Source organism: Amphiprion ocellaris, chromosome 1, assembly GCF_022539595.1.
Source record: "Amphiprion ocellaris isolate individual 3 ecotype Okinawa chromosome 1, ASM2253959v1, whole genome shotgun sequence".
Classification (NCBI taxonomy): domain Eukaryota; kingdom Metazoa; phylum Chordata; class Actinopteri; family Pomacentridae; genus Amphiprion; species Amphiprion ocellaris.
Window position 1 is genome coordinate 14287716 of NC_072766.1, and position 24035 is coordinate 14311750.

At 44.2% G+C, this 24035-nt stretch overlaps 1 protein-coding gene across 2 annotated transcripts in view; it reads right to left on the reverse strand.

The window, feature by feature from the left end:
* gse1b (Gse1 coiled-coil protein b) overlaps positions 1–23626 on the reverse strand; it is a 169590-nt gene extending 145964 nt beyond the window's left edge. For both annotated transcript variants that reach the window (XM_023275882.3, XM_055009788.1), the window contains exon 1: positions 20645–23626. In XM_023275882.3, the coding sequence (XP_023131650.3) occupies positions 20645–23185 (2541 nt within the window). In that variant the 5' untranslated portion in view covers positions 23186–23626. The remainder of the gene's footprint in view (positions 1–20644) is intronic.
* Between the last annotated feature and the right edge of the window lie 409 nt (positions 23627–24035).

Genomic DNA, 24035 nt, shown 5'->3' on the forward strand with positions numbered 1-24035 from the left:
CTAGCAAACAGATGTTAAATCACAGATGTGATTCTGTCACTGTAAACACACATTTTTTGCTTGTGGAAACTGATATTGCTCATGTTCATCTGCTTAAAGGTTTTGTAATCTCCTACATTTTCTCTGCCAGCATTCAACACAAAAGAAAAATAAAGAGGCTGACCCTCACCAATTTGTCTATCTCACTTACACATCTGTTCAGAGAGACGAGGAGAAGCAGTGTCTAGCAATGATGTGGTGGCCAAGTGAACTTTTGGAGGGTCTAATGTTTGCTGAAGGGTCAGTGGGGCATCTAGAGTTAAAATTGAGCTAGAAAGAGACACTGAAACCAGAGGATCCTGAAGGTCAAAGGTCAAACAGGCTCAAGACCAACAAAGTCTACAGAGTCGAACAAGTCAACATGAGTGCATGCTGGAGAGTGAAACACTGCAGGTGAGGGAGAGAAGAATGAGCGACTGTTACTGAGGTGTTTAAAGAGGACCACTTCACTTCCATCTGCAGCAGCTTACAGTTACTTACAGGTGTTAAGTCTGGAAATGATAGTGTCGTTTCCAGGCCAGTGAGCAACAGTCCTCCTAGATCTTTAAGGATCAGCAAGGCAGAGTTCACACAATGAACACTGCCAAAGAATCTTGCATGTGCCTTGACTTTTCCTTCGCGGGAAGGGGTACGACAGTGAAAATGTTTTGGGCCTGTGTTCGAACTCCAAGTGACTGCTGATTCCTTTACAGTAAAAGTTTAAGTCTCTGTGTACCTACCTACAGCTCCTCTCTTGTAAGAAACTGTGCATGCCATAAAAAAGCACCCCCCCCCTCTCAAAACAGACTGGCTTGCCGCCGCAGGACGCTGCACCATCCACACTTTAAAATAACCAGCAAAGAGGTATTTAAACAGGACCAGGTTACAGCCCCTCATAAAACAAATACACACAGGAATAATTGTATCGACACGGCAACCTGGCAGGTTTAGGAAAGAAAAAAAAAACACCTCTCCATGGGGGGTACCAGGACGCTACATCGAAGAGTGGTATTGGTGTTGAGCGGTGGTGTGTGTGGAAAAGGTGGGAGGGAAGAGGAAAAACGGGGGGGGGGGGGGAGGAAGAAAAACAGGTCCCACAGAGCTACCGTGCAGGCGCCAGCAAAGACAGCGAGGGTGGAAAGGAGGAGAGGAGGGGGAGAAAGACCCTGGTGAAACTCTCAACAGATGCGTGAAGCCCTTGTCAGCATTCCTGCTAGGTAACGCAAGGTCAGGAGCAAGCAGGAAGACAATATGAAGACTATTTGGGCTCCCTGAGCGCCAGATGTGTTTTAATAAGACGGCTGCCCTCCTAGCTAATAAGGTCAGCCTCTGGCTCCAGCCAGACGAGCAAACAAGTAGACTCTTGGCAGGAATTCAGCTCCAGCTTGGCACAGCCTCCCTCCCGGCTTCCTGCCTCGCTCTCTTGCTCATTCGCTCACTCTCTCACAAGCTCAGAGAGATCGATGGAGGCCGGCTCTTTCTCTCTCTTTCTGTGCGGGTGGGTATGACTCATTCCATCTCATACGCCCGCCTTTTATTAGACACTTCCTTTTTTTCTGCAAGGGGAGAGGGAGAACTACTGCCTAAAAACTGGAGCCTTTGAAAACATCTGTGCCTGGATCGTGCACTAACATGCACACACCCACACACAAACAAGTATAAACACACGACTTACACCAATTTGCCCGCTGAGCACTTTGCACTACCTTTTACTACTGATCACTGAGAAAAGTGGCTCTGCTAATGCTGATAGATAAGTAATGAAAAACTAAAACTAGTTGTAAAAATGTACACTCCCCCAATAAATCTGACTCCTCCAGAGGGGAAAATAAAGAAGCAGCATCAGTGCCAGAAAACATTGGCTTGCTCTGCACTGTAAAGGAGACAGAGGAGGTGAAGAATGAGGAGGTGGAGGAGGAAGATTTAGAATGAGAATGAAGGAGGTAGGAACTGAAAAGGACAGAGATCAAGAGTGAGAACAGAGAGTCCTGGAGGCTTGGATGGAAGTCCTGTGTAAGCAAGCCTTCCTGCCACTTGATGCAAAAAGAAAGTCACTGTCAAATTATGCCCAAACAACGTCTGGCATTTATCCTTTTTCAATTTTTCAGGAGCAAAAGCAACCAAAACGACTGCCACTCACTGAAACAACTCTCTAAAGCTACATTTAATTAAAACATACGGATGCATGTCACTGAGGTGCTCCAGAAAGCAGTGGAGAAAATGTGATTGAGCGGATGTCACAGGCAAAGTGCTGGGTAATTTAACCTTCAATAAACACACACGTACACAAACAAACTCACACACCAGATCAGCAGTTCACTTGACTGCAGGAAATGATTTAGTTACTGTACACTCACTGTACTACACACAGACACTAACCTCCTGCCTCTCTCTCTCTGATCCACTGAGGTAAAGCTGACGTCATCCTCGGCCTCACACAAAATCACCCCACCAAAGACAGACCCTCTCCTAATGGTGCCTGCAGTTCTCAAACATTTACTTCAGGGTCAAGAAACGCAATACCACACAGACAGGAAATCTGCTCCTCGAGGCATGTGGTCCTCACTCTCACCTATACCTCCAACCGACTGACAACACCGGTTGCTGAACAGTCAGTGGCTGAAATACAAATTTCTCAACTTTATATTAATTTGACAGATATTTTTGGTTAGCAAAACAGATAGCTTGGAAAAGCAACTATTAACTTTTACTTTCTTCATATAAATGAAGTGAATTCACCATTCCTGGCTGGTGCACCAGGGTAAATAATGAGTAATGCTGCTGTATCACAGTAAAACCAAAAGCACCACATAATACAGTAAATAAATGTGCAGCCTATTTATTTTGCAAAAAAACATTTTGCCAATTTTCGGCCTCCTTGTCCTTCTAAAATTAAACAGAGTCTTTATTGTTATACCATTGTTATCATGAGGAAAATATTGGGATAGTATCATATCATGAGTCTTTTACTGTGTGCCAATGTTTGCATGCCTTGTTTGTCCATTTGTCTGTGTTTATTGGACACAAGGTTGGGCAGAAGACCATCATCCATCACTGGGGCAGAAAAGGTTTCTGTTCCAGAGGTTAGACCTTCCTGTTTTAATACTGGCAGACAGGGAACATTTGGCTACGAGTAACTTGAGATGACCTCGTCACAGCGAGCTCGAGGTTACAAGGTCAGCCGTCCTTATCGTTCAGCAGCAGGCCTCGTTTCTGCTCCACACTGATCCTCACTATGCGCTGACTCACACACACACACACACACACACACATACTCAAACACACAAATATGCCTGTGTTCCCACGGTTGCAGCAGGTCCACCGGTTGATGTATAGCAGCTTGTAAAGCGGGGGCTGTCAGTCAGTTTTAACAGCCTATCACAGAGATCCAACAGGACCACAGTCGTTCAAGCAGGCTCAGACCACTGACCAGCTCAGCAACACTCCATAAAAGCAGATCAGACTCCGTGCACAGCCAAGTACAGGAAAACAACAGGGAAAGGCGCCTTTGATCTGCGCTGACAGATAGCCAAGATGCTCCAGCGCTCAGAACGCTCTCACGTGTGTGTGTGTGTGCGTGTGTGTTTGTGTGTGTGTGTGTGTGCGCACGTAAGCTCACACTGTCTTTCTCACACAATCGCAAGCTCATATACAACTCTGACACCTATGGAGCCGTGAATTGTGGGAGATCATCCAAAGCCTGCTATCGGTCCAACGCTGAGGACACATGTTCCACATTGAGTGGAAGTCAAACAGCATCTGATCACTGTTCTACCAGCGTCAGTCTGTCTGAGGCTGCGGTTTGCAGACAGTGCTGTGCTCACTGCTCTCCTCAGGCAAACCAACAGGTGGACAACAACTGACTCACAAGGACCCCATCTGGCCTGGCAAAAACACAAAGTGTTACCACATACACAAGACAGCGAGGACACGGGTAATAATATTTTATGAATTTCAATCCCTTTGAGGATCCAGGATCCACACAGAACCATGGTTTTGCTTGTCATCATGCTGTGTTCACTGATCCACAGTGTACTAGATTAGGGCCACACTGGACATGAGATCAAAGGTGCCATAAGAGTATTTCAGTTCAAAAAAATATATGTGGGAAGACACTGCCAGGACTGCTGATGAATCTTACAGATCAAGCCATAAAATTTGACAACAGGATAAACTAAAGGGCTTATAAAAGGATACAATATCTGACTAAAATGACAATTAGAATAAAAGAACAGAATATTAAATAACAAATAAAGGTGTTATTTCATTCCTTGCAGGGCAGAGACAGTTTCAAAATAGAGAATTTTGTGACAGCAGTGAGAGGTGCTCTCTTCAGTATTTCCAATATCCAGGCTACTGGCTCATTTTTAAAGCATCTGCTACAGTATATAGTTCGGCATATGAAAGCACAAACACACCGAAGCAATGAGTCTGGCAGAGGCACATCTGTGTCAACGGACTGTAGCCTTGACAGATAAATATTCATTAGCTGACTGCTAAGCTACCTGACCTGTGACCCACTCACTTCCTTTCTTTCGAGGGTATCAAGGAGCGGAGCTGCAGATATGGAGACTGATGCAGAAATCTGTCTTCTTCACCTGACTCCTCTTTTGGTCCTTTCTGTTTGATCTATAGTTTGTGTGCATTTGGAGTGGTTTTAAAAAAGAAACCTGCAAGCAGCAGCAGAGTTCAAATATCTCCCCAAACATCAAACAAGTACTACTGATTATGGTAACACTTTCAGTTAATGAACACAGCTGGATCCTATTACTAAACAGTTCTTTTATTTCTTTAAATAACTATCAGTTGAAAAGGCTAAATCTGTATTGGTTTTTCTTTCAAGTTTGCAGACTATCAAACAGTATGAGATGACATGAGATTTTTTTTTTTTTAATCTGTTGATTAACATACATTTGTTGGTGCCATCACAGGTCACATTTTCAAAGCTTCATTTGATTTTTCATGTGGGAGACAAATGTTCAGTCTTGGTTATCAGTACAGATTACACTATAGCATATCAAAGACATAAATCTGTAAATTACACATCTTAGAAACAGTTGCAAATGAGTGGAAACCCATTGCATTTATTATTGTTGTCTTTTGACATCTCTACATGCTCCTACTAATGCTTTTAAAGGGGAAACAATGCCCATGTTCTTTTATGTTGTCATGCTCCTCTTCTATGTTTTAAACATTATTACATGTCTTGACATTTGTTCGTTAGCTACACCTAAAACTACAAGGGCAACTGCATTGCCTAGACAAATTAATCTACTTGTGTTACAGAAGACAGTTACATACTCCTACAAATCAGCGTCCCAATAGATAGGTGAAAGTATTACACACATAATGCAAGAAATCTTAGTAAAGTTGTACATGCAGAAGACACCTTCAGGAACTCAAACATGCCACTGCTATCTTTAACAAACTCTTATAGACTTATACAACACAGACACTGTTCAGTGTGCCTCTGATCTGAACAGCTGGTAAGAATGACTGATGTTAAGAGGAAATAAGGATCTGTGCTCAAGCATGTTTTCCCTGATAGTCTTCACAATTAGTCATACGTACATAAACACACAGACAAAAAGGTCCCCTCTTTCCATAGTTTATATGTATGCTTGATTTCTGTACGTAACAACTGCCTTCTTCACACTCGTTCACATAGCTTGTCTTGTCGGTAGTGCTGGGAATCACGGAACTAAACAGGTTACAGACAGAATATACTGATTTTACAAAATGTTCCAATCCAAACAGCTGATATAGTATACGGCACTTTGTAACTCGAAAGAAGACTTCTAGGGTGTTAGATGAAAACATCACAAGGAAGGGTTCTACCTGTTCAATGACTTGCACTGACTTTTGTGGTTGACAAAGCATAAAAACAAAATCTGTGAATAAAAGTTCAAACAGCTACTTTAATCTCGTTTGTGAAGTACTGACAAAATTTTCCCAATCACACACTCAGTCTAACTCAGTCTCAAAAATATGCCATTATTAGGAATCAATCAATTATCGACCTGGCCAGTTGTAAGATCCAATCTTCAGCATTTTTTCGATATAAAATATATATCTATAAATTAATTTAAAACCCCATATTTTGGCTCTGATGCAGTCGCTTCTCTCTATCTGCAGTCACTATTTTTTGATCTCAAGCAAGGACCCACCTACAGCGCCATTGGTTGCATGTCACAAGTAAGAGCCAATGAAATACTGAAGGATAAATGTTGACAAAACATGTAAAACATATATATAAACAAAGCATTTTAACAACATTTTGTGTGATGTTATTCTAAATTTTGATGCTAAGACTTTTTTTTTTTTTTTTTTTAACTGCAAATGTATATTGATTCCAACTATCTGTCACCAGCCTTTAATTTCTGATAATCGACGTCTGTAAAAAACATATCAGTCAACCCACTAACCTGAGTGTGTGGCTGCTTTCATGTCTACTGCTTCACCTAATTCAATCACAGTGACCTTTTGGTGCTGAACTCTAGATTCTATGGAGAAGAGAAAACACCAAGTAAAGGACCACAGACAGATAAGAGAGAAACAGTGAAGCTGATGTGTGGAGAGGGAGGTCAAGAGTTATCACCTGGGTGACCTGAGGCGATGTGACAGGACTTGTCATCACGTTCTCAAACATAGACCAAGACTTTGAATCCGAGCGAGAGAGGAAAAGGCAATACACGGAAATCAAAATCCAACTGGATTTGATTTCATAAATCATCTGCTATGCGTGCACATGCTAAACTTGTGCATGGCTGCGCATATGCGCCTCTGTTAGTGTTTACGCTCCAGAGAACCATCTCTCGTCTAGTGTGAGAGGCAAAGTGGCGGTCATATGGTTGTATTCAGAAGACCCCCACCAGAATGGACACCTCCTCAGCCTTTAATGCCCCCTCTTGAGGTGTGAGATCATGTCTGCATCAAGGATGTTGCCAACAGAAGAGAAGACTAGTGTGTGTGTGTGTGTGTGTGTGTGTGTGTGTGTGTGTGTACAAGTGCATGTGAGTGTGCATATGTATGTAAGCATGTGTGTGAAGCAGATGGGAGGAAAGAGAGAAATTAGAGAGGGGTAAAAGGAGAGTAGCGACAGAAAGTCTGCAAGAGCATGTGTGTGTCTGTGTGTGTGTTGGACTGAGGGGGCTGTGAGGGGTTAGGGGGAGGCAGAAGGGAGAGGAGAGGGGGAGTATTGTGGTTAGGCATCCAGAGTCAGTGAACATTTTTCTGGCAAGCCTCCTCTATGCTCCTGGCTGCTTGCCCGGCTCTGAAGCAAACTTAAACAAACTCCTGTTGCAGCCATCTGCTGGGCCCGCGGGATAAATCACAGCACTGCTCCGCTCTGTACTGCTCAGCCGCACCACTATCAGGTTACTGTGTTAGCGGCCTCACACACACACACACACACACACACACACACACACACACATGCACACACGCACACACACACACACACACAGACACACACACACACACACACACCGAGCTACGCGTCAGCCTGGAGCCAGGGCCTGCCATGGGGCTCACACCACCAGGAGAGGCCAGCAACATGTGGCCCCACTAATACCACAGGGAGAGATGAAGAGGAGGGGGGAGAAAAGAGAGAAAGAGGGAGAGAAAAGGGGAAGAAAGAGGGAATAAAGAGGAAAGGGGGTGGTTTAGAAATAAAAAGAGGACGAGCGAGGTGATGGGGGACAGGGGAGAGATGGAGAGAGATGGACAGAAGACAGAGGAGAAACAGGGAAAAAGGAGAGAGAGAAGAAGACCTCTGACACCTCACTCGAGCCAAGTCCTATTTTTATAGCCCCCCGTAGAAAAGAGGAACATAAAAACATCTCAAACCCCTCTCCCTCTGTGGGCTTTCACAACAACTTAAGCATTTTATAATGGGGGAAGTCTCTGAGGAGGAAACACTCTGTTTCAACATCTCAGTCTCCTCTTCAATTACACTTAAGGTACAGGTTATTCTAACGTGATACTTTGTCATCTTGTTAAACACTATACGTTATTGCTCTGGTTAAATAAATATTCTGCCACTATAACCTTGCCAATAAATCGTGATACAAGTCAGTAATGGTGCAGCAAAGAGTCTTGAGATGATTTTCACTGGTTACATCTGCTCTGGTGGCTCACCTGTGTGCAGCTCTGTAGCCTCGAGGATACATTCTGCACATTAACCGTGACTGGTGCACAGGTCCGCATTGCACACAACTCTCGACCATGAGGGAAATGCCACTGACCAAGTTGGCAGGTAGTATGTTAGCACACTGATAGCCTCATAGCCCTGGATTAGATTAGGCATGTTTTCAATAAGTCATAGACATTACCAGCAGTGGTAAACAGGCAGATGAAATCTATATTAATAACATTTGAACAGGGTGAATGGCATACCTGAAAGGAACAGCAAGCGAAAAGCAACAAATTAATAACGACAAGCCTTCTGGAAATATCTGTGGTATCTATCTGTCACGCAGATAGAGAAACTGTATCTGTTTATTTCTGACTCATCGCGTGGTCATGTCAGTGTGGGGAAATTCACCCATGGAAACTATTCACAAAGTCTCAGTAACTCTTGAATACGTCTGTGTGTTCATGCATGTGTGTTGATGAATGTGTGTGGCGGACCACTCCTGGCCTGGGCCAATGAGAGCATCTCTGTTGACGTTTATATCTATCTTTCTTTGCTTGCAGGATGTTCTGGATTACAAAGGCAAGCCGATCAGAACCTAAACTAAGCCCTTACCAAATATCAAATGTTACACAGGCAGCTTTTAAAACAATTCCTATACAAAGCTTACAACATTAACTAAGTGCCACCGCTGTGTGGTCACTTCAACCTGGCACACAGCGTAGAAACCAAAAAATACTAAATGAGTCAGTGCTACTGTATAGTCTGCATTCTTCCAGAGGCATCACAGTCTCTGGCTTCATGGGAGGCTCAGTCCAAAACTCCCCCTCTGTCTCCTTCTTCCCAGCTGTCCTGGAGTTGGCAGGACAATCTGAGTATGTGAGAGACCAGGTGGCTGGACGGCGTGGTGTGGGGGTGGAGGGGGGTCAGGGCCAGGACTTGCTTACTGGAGGAGGGAGTAATCCAAGAAGGGAATGTCTTCTTCAGCCAAAATAAGCTCCCAGAAGACCATCGGTAATGTTAATCTTCGTCTCTTCTTTGGTTGGCTGACAGAAAGAGGAGAAGCGCTCGAGCGATGAACCGGTTGGTCGGAGCCAGTTGTTGTCTGTGTGCTGAGTGTAGGGCAAGAGGGTATGTAGTATATTTAGTGCACTACGGAGGGCTCTTTAGGCTCCAGCTGACATCTCCAGTTGTCCTGACAGCAGGGTAAGGGTGAGTCTTCCCCTACTCTTCACCCCATTAAAAATATCAGCAGGGCGAGCACGAGGGCAGGAGCACGAAAGTGAAACGAAGTGGGAAATGAAGGGGAAGAGCCGAAGAATGAAAAATCACTTTCACGCAGACCTTCAGCAATGCTTGGGAGGTCTAAAAGAGCAAGACTAATGAGCAGCGCTTTATAGCAATGAATAATATCAGTCAGCGGAGAGCATAAGTTACATGTTAAACGTCTAGCGAGGAAATAGGTCTGCTATTAGCTACTGTGCCGCCACACATTCCGCTCGCATCCAGGTGCAGAAGCGCACAGACTTACACACATGCACAGCTGTGGCACAATCCAGCTGCATTCGCCAGCACGAGAGCAAACACCTGCCAGTGCTCCCAACCACCTGGCAGACACACGGGTGCACGGACACACACATTCACACACATTCACACACATTCACACACGCGTGCAGCTGTTCTGTATGTAAATGACGTCAGAGATTACACTCTGCGCGTGTGCATGGAAGTGCGAGCCTGTGAATGTATGCATTTATATGTGTGTTATGACCAGAGGGTAGCTGGCAGAAAGGGCTGAGCTATAGTTACATTACACTCTGTCCTCTATAATTACCACAGTCAAACCAGGTTTACTACTGTAAAGCCCAGAATCCAGCATCACAGCCTTTTTACTGCATAATCACTCTTCCACATTGGCCTCCTGCCACATCATGTCAGGACTTCAGTGTGACAATAGAGGAGAATTTGCGCTATTATGCATGATCAGCAGATGATGGATTTTTTTTAAAATCCATCTAATTTGCAATTAAGCTTGTTGAAGAGCCACAAGGTAAAGATGAATGTAAAAATTCTCAGACTGAAACTGAGTCATGCTCAATAGATGTAGTGGAGAAAAAAAGGATGAACTGCCCAAGTTTATTTGAGCTGGTATAAAGCTAACTTCGGCAACTCCAGTCCCATAACACCAATAACACTCTGAAATTTTATTTTGTACGTAATAACGGGCTAATCCTGATGTCCTGGAAGCTCTGGTAGAGCTCATCCTGCACATCCAGAGAACAGTTTCTTTATGATAAACATTTCCACAGGATGAACCTGAATCAACAAAGAACATTATTTACTGTCAGACTCTCACTGATGCTGTTCTCATGAAGTTTTGTGTCATGTGCATAAATGTGCACAGCACTCTTTCATGCTGTGATGTTTCAGATGTCTATTAAAGACTGAGTTCAGATTATTTACTGTGAGGTTGTAAGAGTTAATTATCGATAAGAGGTGTATTATCCACAGTAGATCACAGCAGACACACTCGGGGTTTGCATAAGCAGACAGGATTACTGGCACGGAAAGCTATGAAAGAAATTATCTGATGTGCATGCGGGCTCCTGAAAAGTGCATTTCAACCACCTAAAAAATCAGTTTAGGTTATGCTTTACTTATATTTTCACCGATTTAACTTGTCATCAGACAGGCATTTTCTGATTGTGAATATTTGCTTTTTATATTGTCTTTATTGATAATTTAACACATTAGTTTGGGTCTCAATCAGCCCTTTAACACATAGTTGATGGAAAACATACACATACAAGAGATGTGAGGAGTGAACTTGTTTGATTGACAATGCTAATGGAAAACAGAACATTGAAATCTGGAATTAAACACCTGTGTCCATGTCCATGTTGCAAAGTTCACAGAACCCTCCTACACCTTGCAGATCCATATATTTTACTATTGGTCTGGCCTTATAATGTAATTGTCATGAGGAGGGGATAGGGGGAAAAACTGGCAGAAAAAACAAAGAAACAGAAAAATGAAGATCCGGAAAAAAGAGATCCAGATAAGTTAAGCAATGAAACAGAAGCAGCATGTTTCCTTTGCACAAACTCCTCTGAGAACCCACACTATAAGCCACATCACAGAAATGCACACAAACACTGTGACACTGTACTCCAACTCGCATGACTTGGTTCTCACAGGAATCCAGCTTGATAGTTGACAAGTAGTTCACTGGCTCATTGCATTCGTATATCTTGGTGCCAAATGGGCACCCACAAAAACACCATTGAAAACTGTTCACAGCCGGAGGGACATTGCCCTCTCTGTTCCTGTTTCACGCTGTGCAGTGGATTTGGATATTACTTTTAATGTAGGAGAGCTTGTCAGGTGCAATTAGTGATCTATTTTTAAAGCTTTCTGTTACATTGACATTAAAGAACTACCAGGAAAAAGAACAATTCCTCTTATAAATCATAGAAGGTGGCGACCTGTCAGTAGCAACCGCAGTCAAAGTCAAGGGACCTGCCATCCACTCGGTTTTACAGCATCAACTGAGGCCATACAATTATGTTTTCCTCTTCTCTCTTCCTCAGAAAAAGCTAGAGGATGTGGATGTACATTACACTTTGGTGATATACAATATAAAATTGAGAGGAGAATTGCAGTCAGCCAGAATGACTCCCTGATGCCATTAAGGATCACATAATAGCACTTTGGTGTGCTGTTGTGGGATTATGATCTAACACAAGAAGCAACGAATGTAAACATCAAGATCGAGACGGGAATAAGAGAGGTGAGGTCTGTGTATCTATCATTCTCTAACAATTCTGGATGTATTTAGACACAAAGTGTGCTTCACAATTCAATATAAAAATGACAGATATGCTTAACAACCTGATACACTGCAATCAAAGTCGCATTCAGTTCGACTTGCAGCGACTGAATGGTGCCAGTGCAGGGACAAAAAAAAAACACTGAACCTGGCTCAACTTTTGCCACAAAGTGACAAGAAGCTGGACTGGCCAATCAAGCATGTGATAGCGCACATTCCTGGCAGAATGGGAGCGCTGTATTTCTTCTGTTCACCACTGTCTCCACACAAGACAAAATAAATGCTACTGTGATCATGCTTCAGGGTGGTAAAATGCTGTGTCAGAACATTCTAACTGTCAAGGTCAGCTTAGTGGATTTTATTTCATTGTCTCACTGGGGTCGGCACCCTCAATGTCAGAGATAGAAAAGATATCCAGAAATGGAAAATGAAATACAACTGTTGCGCTTGAGGAGTCCAAATCATCAGCATGAAGCATTTCTGTTGAATATGGTCGCTTGACAAGCTGTTGAGGCCTTACCAGTCACTAGCCCAGTACGTACATAAAGAGACAGGGAAAAGCTCTCATCATTGTCCCTTGAAAGAGCTTTAGATTGAATCCCAGTGGCAGACTCTATCCCCACAAACTGTAATACGAAAGTGAAATTTTGAAGTCAACAGGTGTGCTGGAATCCTCTATAGTCTCTTTTCCTGCAATAGGATGTATGACCCCGGGTGACCCCTGAGTGCTGAGCCAGATCGATATCCTCTGCTTGGCTCTGCAGGGTTAAAGGGTCAGTAAGTCTTCATCTGTCAGCTACAAACTGCACTCAGACTTCCAAGGCTCTGACACTCTCAAGCCCTAAAACCCATCTACCCTCTGCCCTTCCCGAAAACACCTTGCGCTCAAAGAAAATAAAAACTAAGCTAGGCTCTCTCTGACAGTTGAGAGAGCATAGCGTCATTCACTCTGTCATCAATGACACTGCACCAGCACAGGATGGGAGGAGGACTGCTTGATGCAATCATACTCTCATTCCCTATTTGGCACTCTACTGTTTCCTCTCATCAATTGAATTTATGGAATTCTAACATTTAGGCACTTTTTAAGAACCTGCATGGCTTCTATTGATCTCTTTGGACTCCCAGACAATATGTGAACACAACAGGAAGAAAGACTGAGCCTTTTGGGTTAGAGCATCTGATATTTAAAAGAATGACAAATTAGTTCCATAAGAAACTTTACAATTCAATGCTCATTATTCTGAAGTTTCCAAATTGTGCCGATACTCACACAACAAATTGTCACCTGGTTGCCAGTGTTTTCTCGCAGACAGAACACAGCTTTCTTTCAATCTGTCTTTATGCATTTCCTGCATTGAAACCATGTCAAAAAGGGGAAAAAAAGGCTGGAAAAGTCTAAAAAGTCATGTTAAAAAAACAGTATTCTTACTAATGTAAATTTATTGATGACGCCATAAAATGCCAAAAGCACATAAGCAGCTTGGGCGGCTGCATTAGCTTTACAGCAATTTAGTTTGTGGGTTGATAAACCTATTTTCATGGTGTTGCTTTAACCATAAAATACTTTTATATGAAGCTGTTTCAACCATACAAACAAAATAAACAGTGTTGTCCAAGTCTGTGTCATGGATGTGCTAACAAATCTGGATATGGTGCAGCAGCTCAGCCCTGCTGCCAGTCCGTCTCAGTGGCCAACCAACAACCATCAAAAAGCATTTCACTCATAGGTCTCTATTATAAAGAGACATTTGTAACACTATTGGCAGCACTTGGAACAGGATCGGTTGTTACCATTTTTATTATGAATTTTTAATCCATAAAGGTTTTACATTTGCAAAACATCCCCAGAGCGCAGAAAATCTATTTTTATGTGACTGTAGGCCTGAGTGGGAGAAACACTAATACAAAGAAATCTTGGCAGCAGGAAAACGTTTTTGGCTAATGCACTGAGTGAGCAATTTGCATTCAAATCAAGCACAGCTAAAGTCCAGTTTTTATAATACAACCATGAACTGGATGTGGCCCTGCGAATCAGCCTTGCTGCCAGCTGTTGCCGTGGCCAACCACAGTACTGTAACAAAAAAAATCCCCTGCAGCCTAAATAGCTTTTTCCCCTCCAGACCACCAAGCTGAGAGGTGTCTCTACTGACAGACACCCTGATAGTTTAATATTGGTAGAATTTTCCCAAGGCTGTGGGAAGCTCTTTTTCTATACCTACTTTTTATGTGGAGTCTGCAAGTCCAGAAAGTTCAGAAAAATTGAAACTGATGTGCAGGAGACTATAACGGACATAGGAAAGAATGGATGTTGTCTCGAACCCCTATATTGAGTTCTCTTAATACATCTATGACGCACATGCATAGTGGTCATGCCTGCATACATGCACTATATCTACTGTATACAGGAGGCTACTGCAGCTAGATCAAAGGATGTTCTTCACAATATGTTGACAGCTGTGACATGGTCAGCTCAAACAGCCCATACACACCGTTGTCCTGCAGTGGAGCAGGTACAGCAGAGAACAATCAGACAGGTCTGGTCTCAAACCATAGCGGCGAAGGCTTGCATACGTTCGTCTCTGCAAGGCTGAGACATAAAAGGGAAAACATGAACCACTGGAACACCTCCATCTCATCTGCTCCATGCATGATCTGATCTCTCCGTTCAGATATGGGCAAGAATGCAGCACTGAGTGAGGCTCGCGGGAAGAGAGTGATTAAAGCTTCGAGAGCTAAATCAAAACCCACCTCCAGCAGCTTTGAAATTAAGCCCTCCAAATACCAGAGGATTCCCTGTGAAACGCAAAGCTGTCTGTCGGACCGCACCGCTGGGAGAGGAGAGGAGCACAGCTGCAGGAACTTTACACAATACACGCAACATGAATGGTTTTGACTAAACACACGCACTCATACGCACAGGCATGCAGAAGGACAGCTCACACCATATGTTAAGGCCACAACACCTCACACACCTCAAATTAATCGTTTTTAAGAGAATATCCTTTCCGGGTAGAACACATTCTCTGGTCGAGGATCTTGTAATATTTCCTTTTATGCTGAAACGATAAGAACAAGATTCTTTTCTCTTCTGTTTTCTTCTGGCTGCAATTTAAATCCCATTAACCCCCTCACCTTCTATCCGCCTCCCACTCTTCTTTTCTCTCCTTCCAATAATTCACTCAGGGTAATTTTTTCCCCTCCCTTTTCAACATTACATCTAAATCCAATGCGTAACTTTGCATTCACTTCTTCTTTTACTACACTATAAATCCTCCATGGCGACACTGTCAGGACGCCGGCATGTTTTTCCTGTGACAGCAAATACCTCCTACAGGATATGGGCCGTGCAGTGAGAACACCGTCGATCTTTTACACCACATAATATGCACACAAAGGAGCAGCCTACCGACAGAGAAAACATGACCGCATGTAACGCACACATCCCTCCCACACACACACACACACACACACACACACACACACACACACACACACACACACACACACACACACACACACACACACACACACACACACACACACACACACAGTGACTGAATGATTGAATTCAGTTGCAGAAACCTGCTTTGTTCTTCCAGCAGGTCAACAATAACCATCCTCTCGAAAAAGTCACTCAGCAGGTTGCCATTCAAAGATAAACATCACATGTGGATAGACTCACACTGTCTTCACTCATATGAGTGCATCTGAGAAAGGGAGGCTTGTCTGTGTATCCACATACAATTATACAGTGTTTCTCTTTGCAAGGCCTGACTATTTACTGATTTATTTGCTGCTTGAATCCTCTGTGGCCTTGCACAAGCTGAGGACATGCTGTTGACTGCAGGGACACTGTGGGTTTAGCTATAAGCTTCTCTCTGTGGGGGCCATACCATCTGTTGCAGGACACCTTGTTCTTCTTGTCACTGAAGATAGTTTGGTTAGTCTGATGACTCTAGAAGCAGCTTGGGCTCATTGTCATGCTGCAGAATTCATTTGAATGACTAAAACTCATGTCAAGTACAGTATATGAGGCATATAATAGGTCCCAATCTTTCCAACAGCAAATGTGGTGGTGCTAGTATCTGTTTAGGAAACATGTAATTGTAATGCCATGTGTTTGCTTTTAGCCTGTAAGCATTGGGGCAATCCCTGTCCAAGGTGTTATTTAGTCTTGCTTTTCTATCTTTTTTTTTGTCTCTGCATTAAAGCAGCAAAAAAAAGAAACTCTTGGAAATACTTGTGTGCAGGTCCAGCTACAGTTCCCCTGGTGCTAGTAGGGCTTCAGTGCACCGTGCAACTGCACCTTTCATTAACTTTGCACACACAACCATTGCATGAGTGTGTGATTTGGAAAGGTAAGCTAATACTTCAGGAGTGGAACTCCTGAAACATAATGAAGCACTAATGAAAGTGAATGTGAAATTTCACTTCAAGAAAATAACTTGGACATCTGTGAATATGAAGAAGAGAACCATACTTCACTGACCTTTGTTGCATTTTGTGTGACATGCTAACTACCTACAGGGAATTTTCTGGGTTTGATATCACGCAGGTAGTAGGTGCAGAATCTGTCAAAAATGGTATCAAATGTGACAATCTTTCTCCTCAGGGCACTGCTAAAAAAGCACATCAGAAGTGCAGCTGCAAGAAAGCTAAAGATACATACTACTACCCTCTACTGCATATCTTGTCAAAAAACAAATAAATACAACCCCTGTAGCAAACAAACATTACGAAGTGAGACAATCTTTGAATGTTGATGCACTTTTTACTTCATGAACTGTGAACTTGTGGAATTGTTTGGGCACACTTTTACGTAAAGTCATTATCTTGCACTGAATTCATGCATTTCCATGCACCCTTCTGCAGGTATCCAAACCCAGTAGAAAGCCCTAATTTCTCCAGAAATTACGTGCTATGTGAACAAATAATCACACTGACATGGTGCTACGGCACTCACTGTAAGTAACTACTATAATCTCTAAAAAGTGCAAAGTCACAGGCGGCCCTTCAAAAACATCCACAGGAGCCATGTGTATTTCTGTGTTCATTATGAGGGGCAATGTGACCATCTGCATAGCAGACCGATGCATACCTATCGTAGTACGAATAGAACCGAGCGCACATCCGCTGTCTGTTTTCAAAGTCCATATCAGTCATGCAGAAAACCATGAACTGGCCCTAAAGCTGATGAAGAATTGTCATTAGAGCTGAAAAATTCAGACTTTTCAAACCTTGTAGTACCATTCAACAACCATAGGCCTCTCTAACCAGCAGGCTGGGAGTGTATATCATCAGTCATATTGTAAACAGTGCTGTGAACACATGAAGTTAAGATTGAGCCCTTTGGCCACAATCATAAGAGATGTGTTTGGAGGAAAAAAAGAGCATTTTGGATGAAAAAATAACACTTTGCTAACTCTTAGCATGGATGGAAAAATGTTCTGCTTTGGGGTGGCATTGCATTATACAAATAGCTGTTTCTGTCCTTTACCCTGTTCTTAGTAAAATAAATGAGGTGGACAAATAAAGTGTACTGTAATACACTTCAACAGCACCATAAACTACATCCTTCACAATGACCGTAAAGTTGAATATTTAATATCTGTTGTTGGAGGAGCTGTTTTTACTTCTTTTCACATTAAAGGTCAAAAAGAAAAAAGGGACTTTTAAGGATGTATAATATTTACAAATTCCAAATCAGTGGACATCTGTTTTGCTGAGAGGGCAAGTGAAAAATCTGCTGACCAGCCGCCCCTCCTGAGTTGACGGCTGGTAGTCTATACTTCTGCACCTGTCAAAGGTCATGTCCAACATACTAATTAAACACACAGTAGCTGAGCGGAGAACATGATAAGCATGCTTGTGCGCATGTCTCTAGGTGTCTTTTAACAGCTTCCAGAGTGTCATGTGGCAGATCTTATTTCTTGCGCTAATTCATATCCTACCAAGCAGGGAAATCAGGCAGTACAGCATCGTTCACCCTTTTCACGCTTCAAGAAATGCATTCATGCACGCACAGTAATGTTTACACCATTACACGCAGCATAATGACTACTGAAATTCAGGTCTCCTTCTAGCCTTAATCAAGGATTTCATTTTTCTCTGTCTTGGTGAACATTAATCATCATTTCTTTCCAATAACTGCCCTTGCTGTAGTTTTGTATTTCAGGGGAGTAGGAAAAACAAGAGTGGAAAATCCAATTGTATAGACAGAATAGAATATTGTCTGTGTGTTTATATTTATACAACCCCTCCCTGCCAAGAGCACACAGCACTAAGAGTAACCAGATGGGCACTCCCTCCTGACAGCCCAAACCCCAGCGATGACAGACCCTCTCGAGCTTACAGCATGACACTAGAGGACAAAGCACCTGTTCCCCTGCAGCTCTGTTGTACCGCCCCCCTCCGAACAGAAACCCATGCTGGCACTTTCTCAGCTATGAGGTCACTGGCTCACTCGGGCCAAAACTGGCTTTGCCACCTGTAAATGTCCCGAAACCCTGCCCACCCTGACACCCATCTCATGTCACTCACTTTCTGCTCGAATAACCCTGGTAGGAGGAAAAGCCCCTCCTGTAATTACACTCTACACCCAGAGTATCCCCTCAGATATGATTGCTATTAGCTCATGTAGACCCAGCTCACGTGTGACTGCTAAGATGAAAAATGGAGACTAAAGTTTGGAGATTGTACCAGTAAAAGTGACAGTGTTACTTTTTTAAGGGACAGGGACAGAATTAGGTGGACACAGCTGATGTGAGTGAGCAACATAGCGAGGTTGCTGAGTGTGAATGGCATCCACAGATGTTCTTCACATGTCCCGCATGGCTGGACAGTCAGTGTTTGTTTGCATGACAGATCTGCTCATAGGGCCAGCTGGCCATCTAAAAGCTCCTCAGCTCTTCATTTGCACATCACCATCCTCAATTGCGCTGCACTGTTCCCCCATGTAGCACACCAGACTACAACTTTGCTATTGATCAACTGAAAAAGCAGGTTTAGAATTTTTAAACAGCAGGAAATGGAATCTGTGTGTACTTTGAGAAGGGAGATGAAAAACTAGCCAAACCGTAGAAACAGAAAAAAGGCAAGAAAGTGAATGATGACAGAATGATCTCTCTTCAGAGGAAGTGTTTACAGTGGATGCCCCGTTCACTGAGCCAGCACATCTGGACCACCTCTGCAAGCATCTTAACTCAACAAAGTCACTTATTACAATGTGCACTTCTTTTTTTGCGAATATGAATAGAATCCAGCATAAGAAGCCACACTACACAATTGTAGTAATGAGAAGAATTGGAACAACAATTTTTACATAACTAAGTGTGGGGCTGTAGGGAGAAACATTATCCTGTTGCTGCTCAGTGTGGGGTTGATCAGCGTCTCATGGCATCAACACTGATCATTTATCAATACTAATTATGTTAGTCCAGTATGTTATTGCAAATGCAGCCGTTTTTTCATGTTTAAGTTCCATCATTGAACTAAATATGAATAGTACTAAATGACAGAAGGAGTAACCTTAATAAAAGTAGCAGTATTTCATTCCAGCTGCTACAGAGATCACTGTGTTAAGTCTGAAGTGTGAAACACAACACTTGATCTAAGCCATTGACACTGTGCTTTAACAACTTGTCTCGCGTTGTTGCAGATACTGTGTAGTATCTGAGCTGTCTGAGCATAAATGTGTATGTATAAATAGAGCAATTAAATGTCACTCATGTAGTTAAATTTCATACTTGTCATTCCAGTGGAGTCTTTTTGTCTTAGAGACACATCACCCTGCATACTTCTCCCCAAATCAATTTTAAAGGTGAAAGAAAGACAGGACCAATTTACACTTTCCTCATGTGTCTGCTTTCATTATATTAAGCTGTCTGATTTAACATGTCGCTGAATATTGCTATTAATATTCTACATAGCAAATTCAATTCAATTTCCCATTGCATTATCTTTTTGAGGCGCTGGTGACAGAATGATGAAGCTGATGTTTTCTGAGGAAATGAGGTCTAATTTGCAGCGTAGGCATTTCTTTTGCATCTTTGTTACAACTGTAATCATAATCATTACTGTAAAAACAAATACAGCGTACACTTGCTTTAAACTAACCTCCTCGAAAATGCTCCTTACTGCGCTAACACCAAAACAAACTGGTCAGCATCAGGTGAGACATACTCAGTCATGCTTGTTCAAATAAACACACACAAATGTACACAGCAAACATAGGGCTGGCCTTAACCCTCAGATCCCCATAGTTTCCCTCTAGTGTTTAGAGAAGTGAGTTTTGCTGAAAATATTTGAGTCTTTTCGGTTTCTGCCCACACACACACACACACACACACACACACACACACACACACACACACACACACACACACACACACACACACAGACATGCACACACTGAGAACTACTTGCCTGCCAAAAGTAAGTTTTAAGGATATTAATGCATTTAACTATGATTATTAATCTATATTTCTTCATCAGCCCTTTTCATTTAATTCAATCTGCACTGCCCTGTGGAGAAGATCAGGTTACCACATGACATGGAACTGTCATTTCAGCTTAAGAGTGGAATTCCAAAACACTCTGGGGGGAAAAAAGGAAGTACATGACTGTGTTGTGTCACATGAGGTTGTTTCAATTGTTCTTACCTTATGTCTAGACTGTGGCGTGGCTGAATCCTGGTCTTTCCTCTCCCCATCTGATGCTCCGGGTCCCTGGCTTGCCCTGTCCTGCTGCATGCTCTGTCCCACCTGTACCATTGCCTTACATTCCACACAAGAGCCAATCACCAGCCTCCTGCCGTCGTCCACCAGGAGCGTGCGTGTGCTGCGAGGGGCATACAAAAACACAGGCAGCCTGGCCACAGTAACTGCGCACAGCCTGCCTTGCCTGCGCTGCTCCTGCCTGCAGAAGAAACACACAAAAGCCTCACAGCTGTACTGACGGGCCCAGGGAGAGCTGGGTGGCTGGGGGTTGGCACTGGATAAGCTAGAGGTAGACGGGGTGGAGGGACCCAGGCCCTTACTCTCATGTTGGGCCCATTGAGCATGCAGGTCATGGTAGCAAAGGTTACAGGCCGACACCAGACCTGTGGCGTCCACCGGTTTGGCGTGGGGAGCGGGAGTGTGGACAGTGAGAAATGGGAAAAAAGGCTCCCTCTCCCCACAGCGACCAGGCGGGTTGACATGCAGCTGGTACTCCCCTCCTGCACACAGCTCAGCCCCACACAGGTAACACACCGACATGGAGGTGCCGGGTCGTGACGCCACCCCCATCTGAGAGCGGGCTGGTCCGGACCCATCGATGGACATGGCAGCGTGGTACCTGACCAGGAAGGAGCCGACAGAGGTGATGAGGTCCTCGCTGAGGCTCAGCCGATATGCTCCCCAGATCTCCTCGAGGATAAAGTGGCACTGTGGGCAGCAGCGTACACGGCCGTTCCTCACTCCCTGAGCGTTAGGTGGGCAAGGCAGCATGTTGATAAAAGGAAAATACATCACACCACGGGATTTGCCAACACCAGCTTGTGCATACGCTACTCTCATATCTCCTCCGCATTCCTGACCACAGAGGAAACAGGCCTCCTGGGAAGCCTTCGGGTCTGGTGTGCACTCCATGGACACAGGAGGTTTTCCGTCGTGTGAAGTAGGCTGGGAAGGATGGAGAGCACCGGTGGACTGGTTGAGGGGGACTACATACAGCCGCTGGAGGACAGGAACATCAGCCAGCTGGAAGCTCTGCCACTGCTGCATGAGGGAGGCGTGGCAGCTGCCACAGACCAGGGTCGTACCTGCTGGACTGATAGGTACTGCACCCCGGGGAGCAGAGTGAAGCCACAAGAAGGGAAAGAAGGGCTCTCCCTGAGCTCTCTCCTGTTTCTGAACACTGACTTTAAAACGACCGCCGTGTCTGAGCCCAGTGCCACAGATGTAACACACACACTCCTCTGGACTGGAGTCTCTAGTGTGGTGGTGATGCTGCCCACTCTTTCTGGGTGAAACATCTGTGGAAGCTTTAAGCTGAGTTGCTGGGCCTGTTTTGCTGTCATACATGTCCCTGTCATCATCACTTGTGATGTTAATCTCATCTTCATCAGAGTTGTCAGAGTTATTATTCTCCCTGGGAACAATCATGCTGTATTGTGGAGTGATGGCAACGGTGCCAACAGAAGACAGCGCAGCGTTGGAGCTCTCCTCGCCTCTTCCTCGGTACAGCAGCGACGGATGTCTGGACGGAGCGCAGCTGCTGTCGGCAGCACGCTGGATCTGACGCGGCTCCACATGTCTGACATTCTCCTCCTCCAGCCATCGCCTGTTGCGCATAATGACCCCGTTGTCTTGCACAGGTGTGTCAGAGAGAGGACTGTCATAGCATCGCTGGGGGAATCTCTCCTGGGACTTTGCCAGAGATTCTGGTGATTGACAGACATTACTCATAATTTTAGCACCGCGCCTCCCCGGCAGAACATTCTCCGCTTTTGGCGATCCCTGCGCCCCATAAACACCCGCCGGGTAGCGCAGTGCCCGCTGTGAATCTGGACTGTTTTTAATACTGATGACATTGTTTTTCCTGCTACCGTCTCTTGACGGCTTCCCAGATGCTCTCACACACTTGTCTTTGCCCACGCCGACTCTGTCGACTAAATCCATCTCCTGGTCTGATATGTTCTCGTTCTCAGAAAAAGAGGAGAAATCAGACTCTGCGCCCCCGTCGTAGTTCTGGCTGCTGACACTGATCCTCCTCTCCAGGTCGTAGGAGATGTTCCACTCCTGTGGCACCCGGCGAGAGTCGCACTGGTACGGACGTTTGAGCCAGTACATGCGCTTCTCAATGGGCGTCCTGCTCCGCTCGAACGAGTTCCACTGTTCCGTCAGAAAGCAGTGGCACACGGCGCACACCAGCGCATGTCCATCCGGGCTCACTTCACACGCACCAGGAGCTGGCTCCTGATTTTGCAGAAACGGGAAAAAGGGAAACCTCTCCTTCTGATATGTCACTTGCAACCGTAATTCCTTCCCCGGTGTAACTCCGCTGCCACATATAAAACAGTGAACAAGTCCCCCTAATCCGTTCCGATCGCTCCTGGAAGTGTTGCCGGGCAAAGGGCTCTCTTCACCGGGCATAGCTGCAGCCATGAGTCGGTGTTTCCGAGATAAGGGTGCCAGTTCCTGGTCACGGGGGGAGTTCATTGTTTTTAAACACCCAAGACTAGGCTACATGGCATAACATCCACTGCTAAGTCATACTCGTGATAAACACTTGTCTCCAAGTCAGGAAACCATGCAATCAATTTTTGTCCAAGTTACTCACTGAATGATAAGATAGACGGTAGTCCATTGAAACGCCAGCGTGCAGCGGAGGCAGCAGCAAACCGTTAGTTTTCCAAGGAGAAGGGGAAATTAGGAAATTCACTGGGAAAAAATATCCAAAGCACAGAAATCTTAGTTATTTGCAGTCTGTAGTCCGTATGTTTGCAGTGGACATCCGTAGGTAAAATGACAGAAGAACTTGGGATCACGGGTCGCCACTCCAGCGAACTTTCCTGCCTGTGCTCTGCAACTTTGGCTGCTAACTCGCTCGCACTGTACACAGCGCCATCCCCAATTCATGGGACCCGCTCCGACACCCCCGAAAGACCAACCTCCACCCCCTGCCAGCCCCCAGTAACAATTTTGCAGAGATTACGAGCGCACACTCCTGCAGAAGCTGCCCGTGCGTCAAAGTAGTGACCAGCGTGCACAGGATATCCAGGTTAACACGCACAGGGGCGTGTTTATTGAACAGGCTCCCATAGTTATCACCTGCAAGAAAAACTTCAAAAATAGTTTATATTAATTTATACAAGACTAATTTTGAGTTGTGAGAAAAAAGGCATAAACTTTGCATGATCGTTTTTTCCCAGAATGCACAAGGAGAAATGTATTTGGTCCATACGTGTGATTTCTTTTCTGGCATTTTTTCTAGTCCACTCAGAACCAAAAGATCAGTTATTAGTTATAAAATGTGCCCACAGATATTTTTTCTTATGCGCACTAAGTA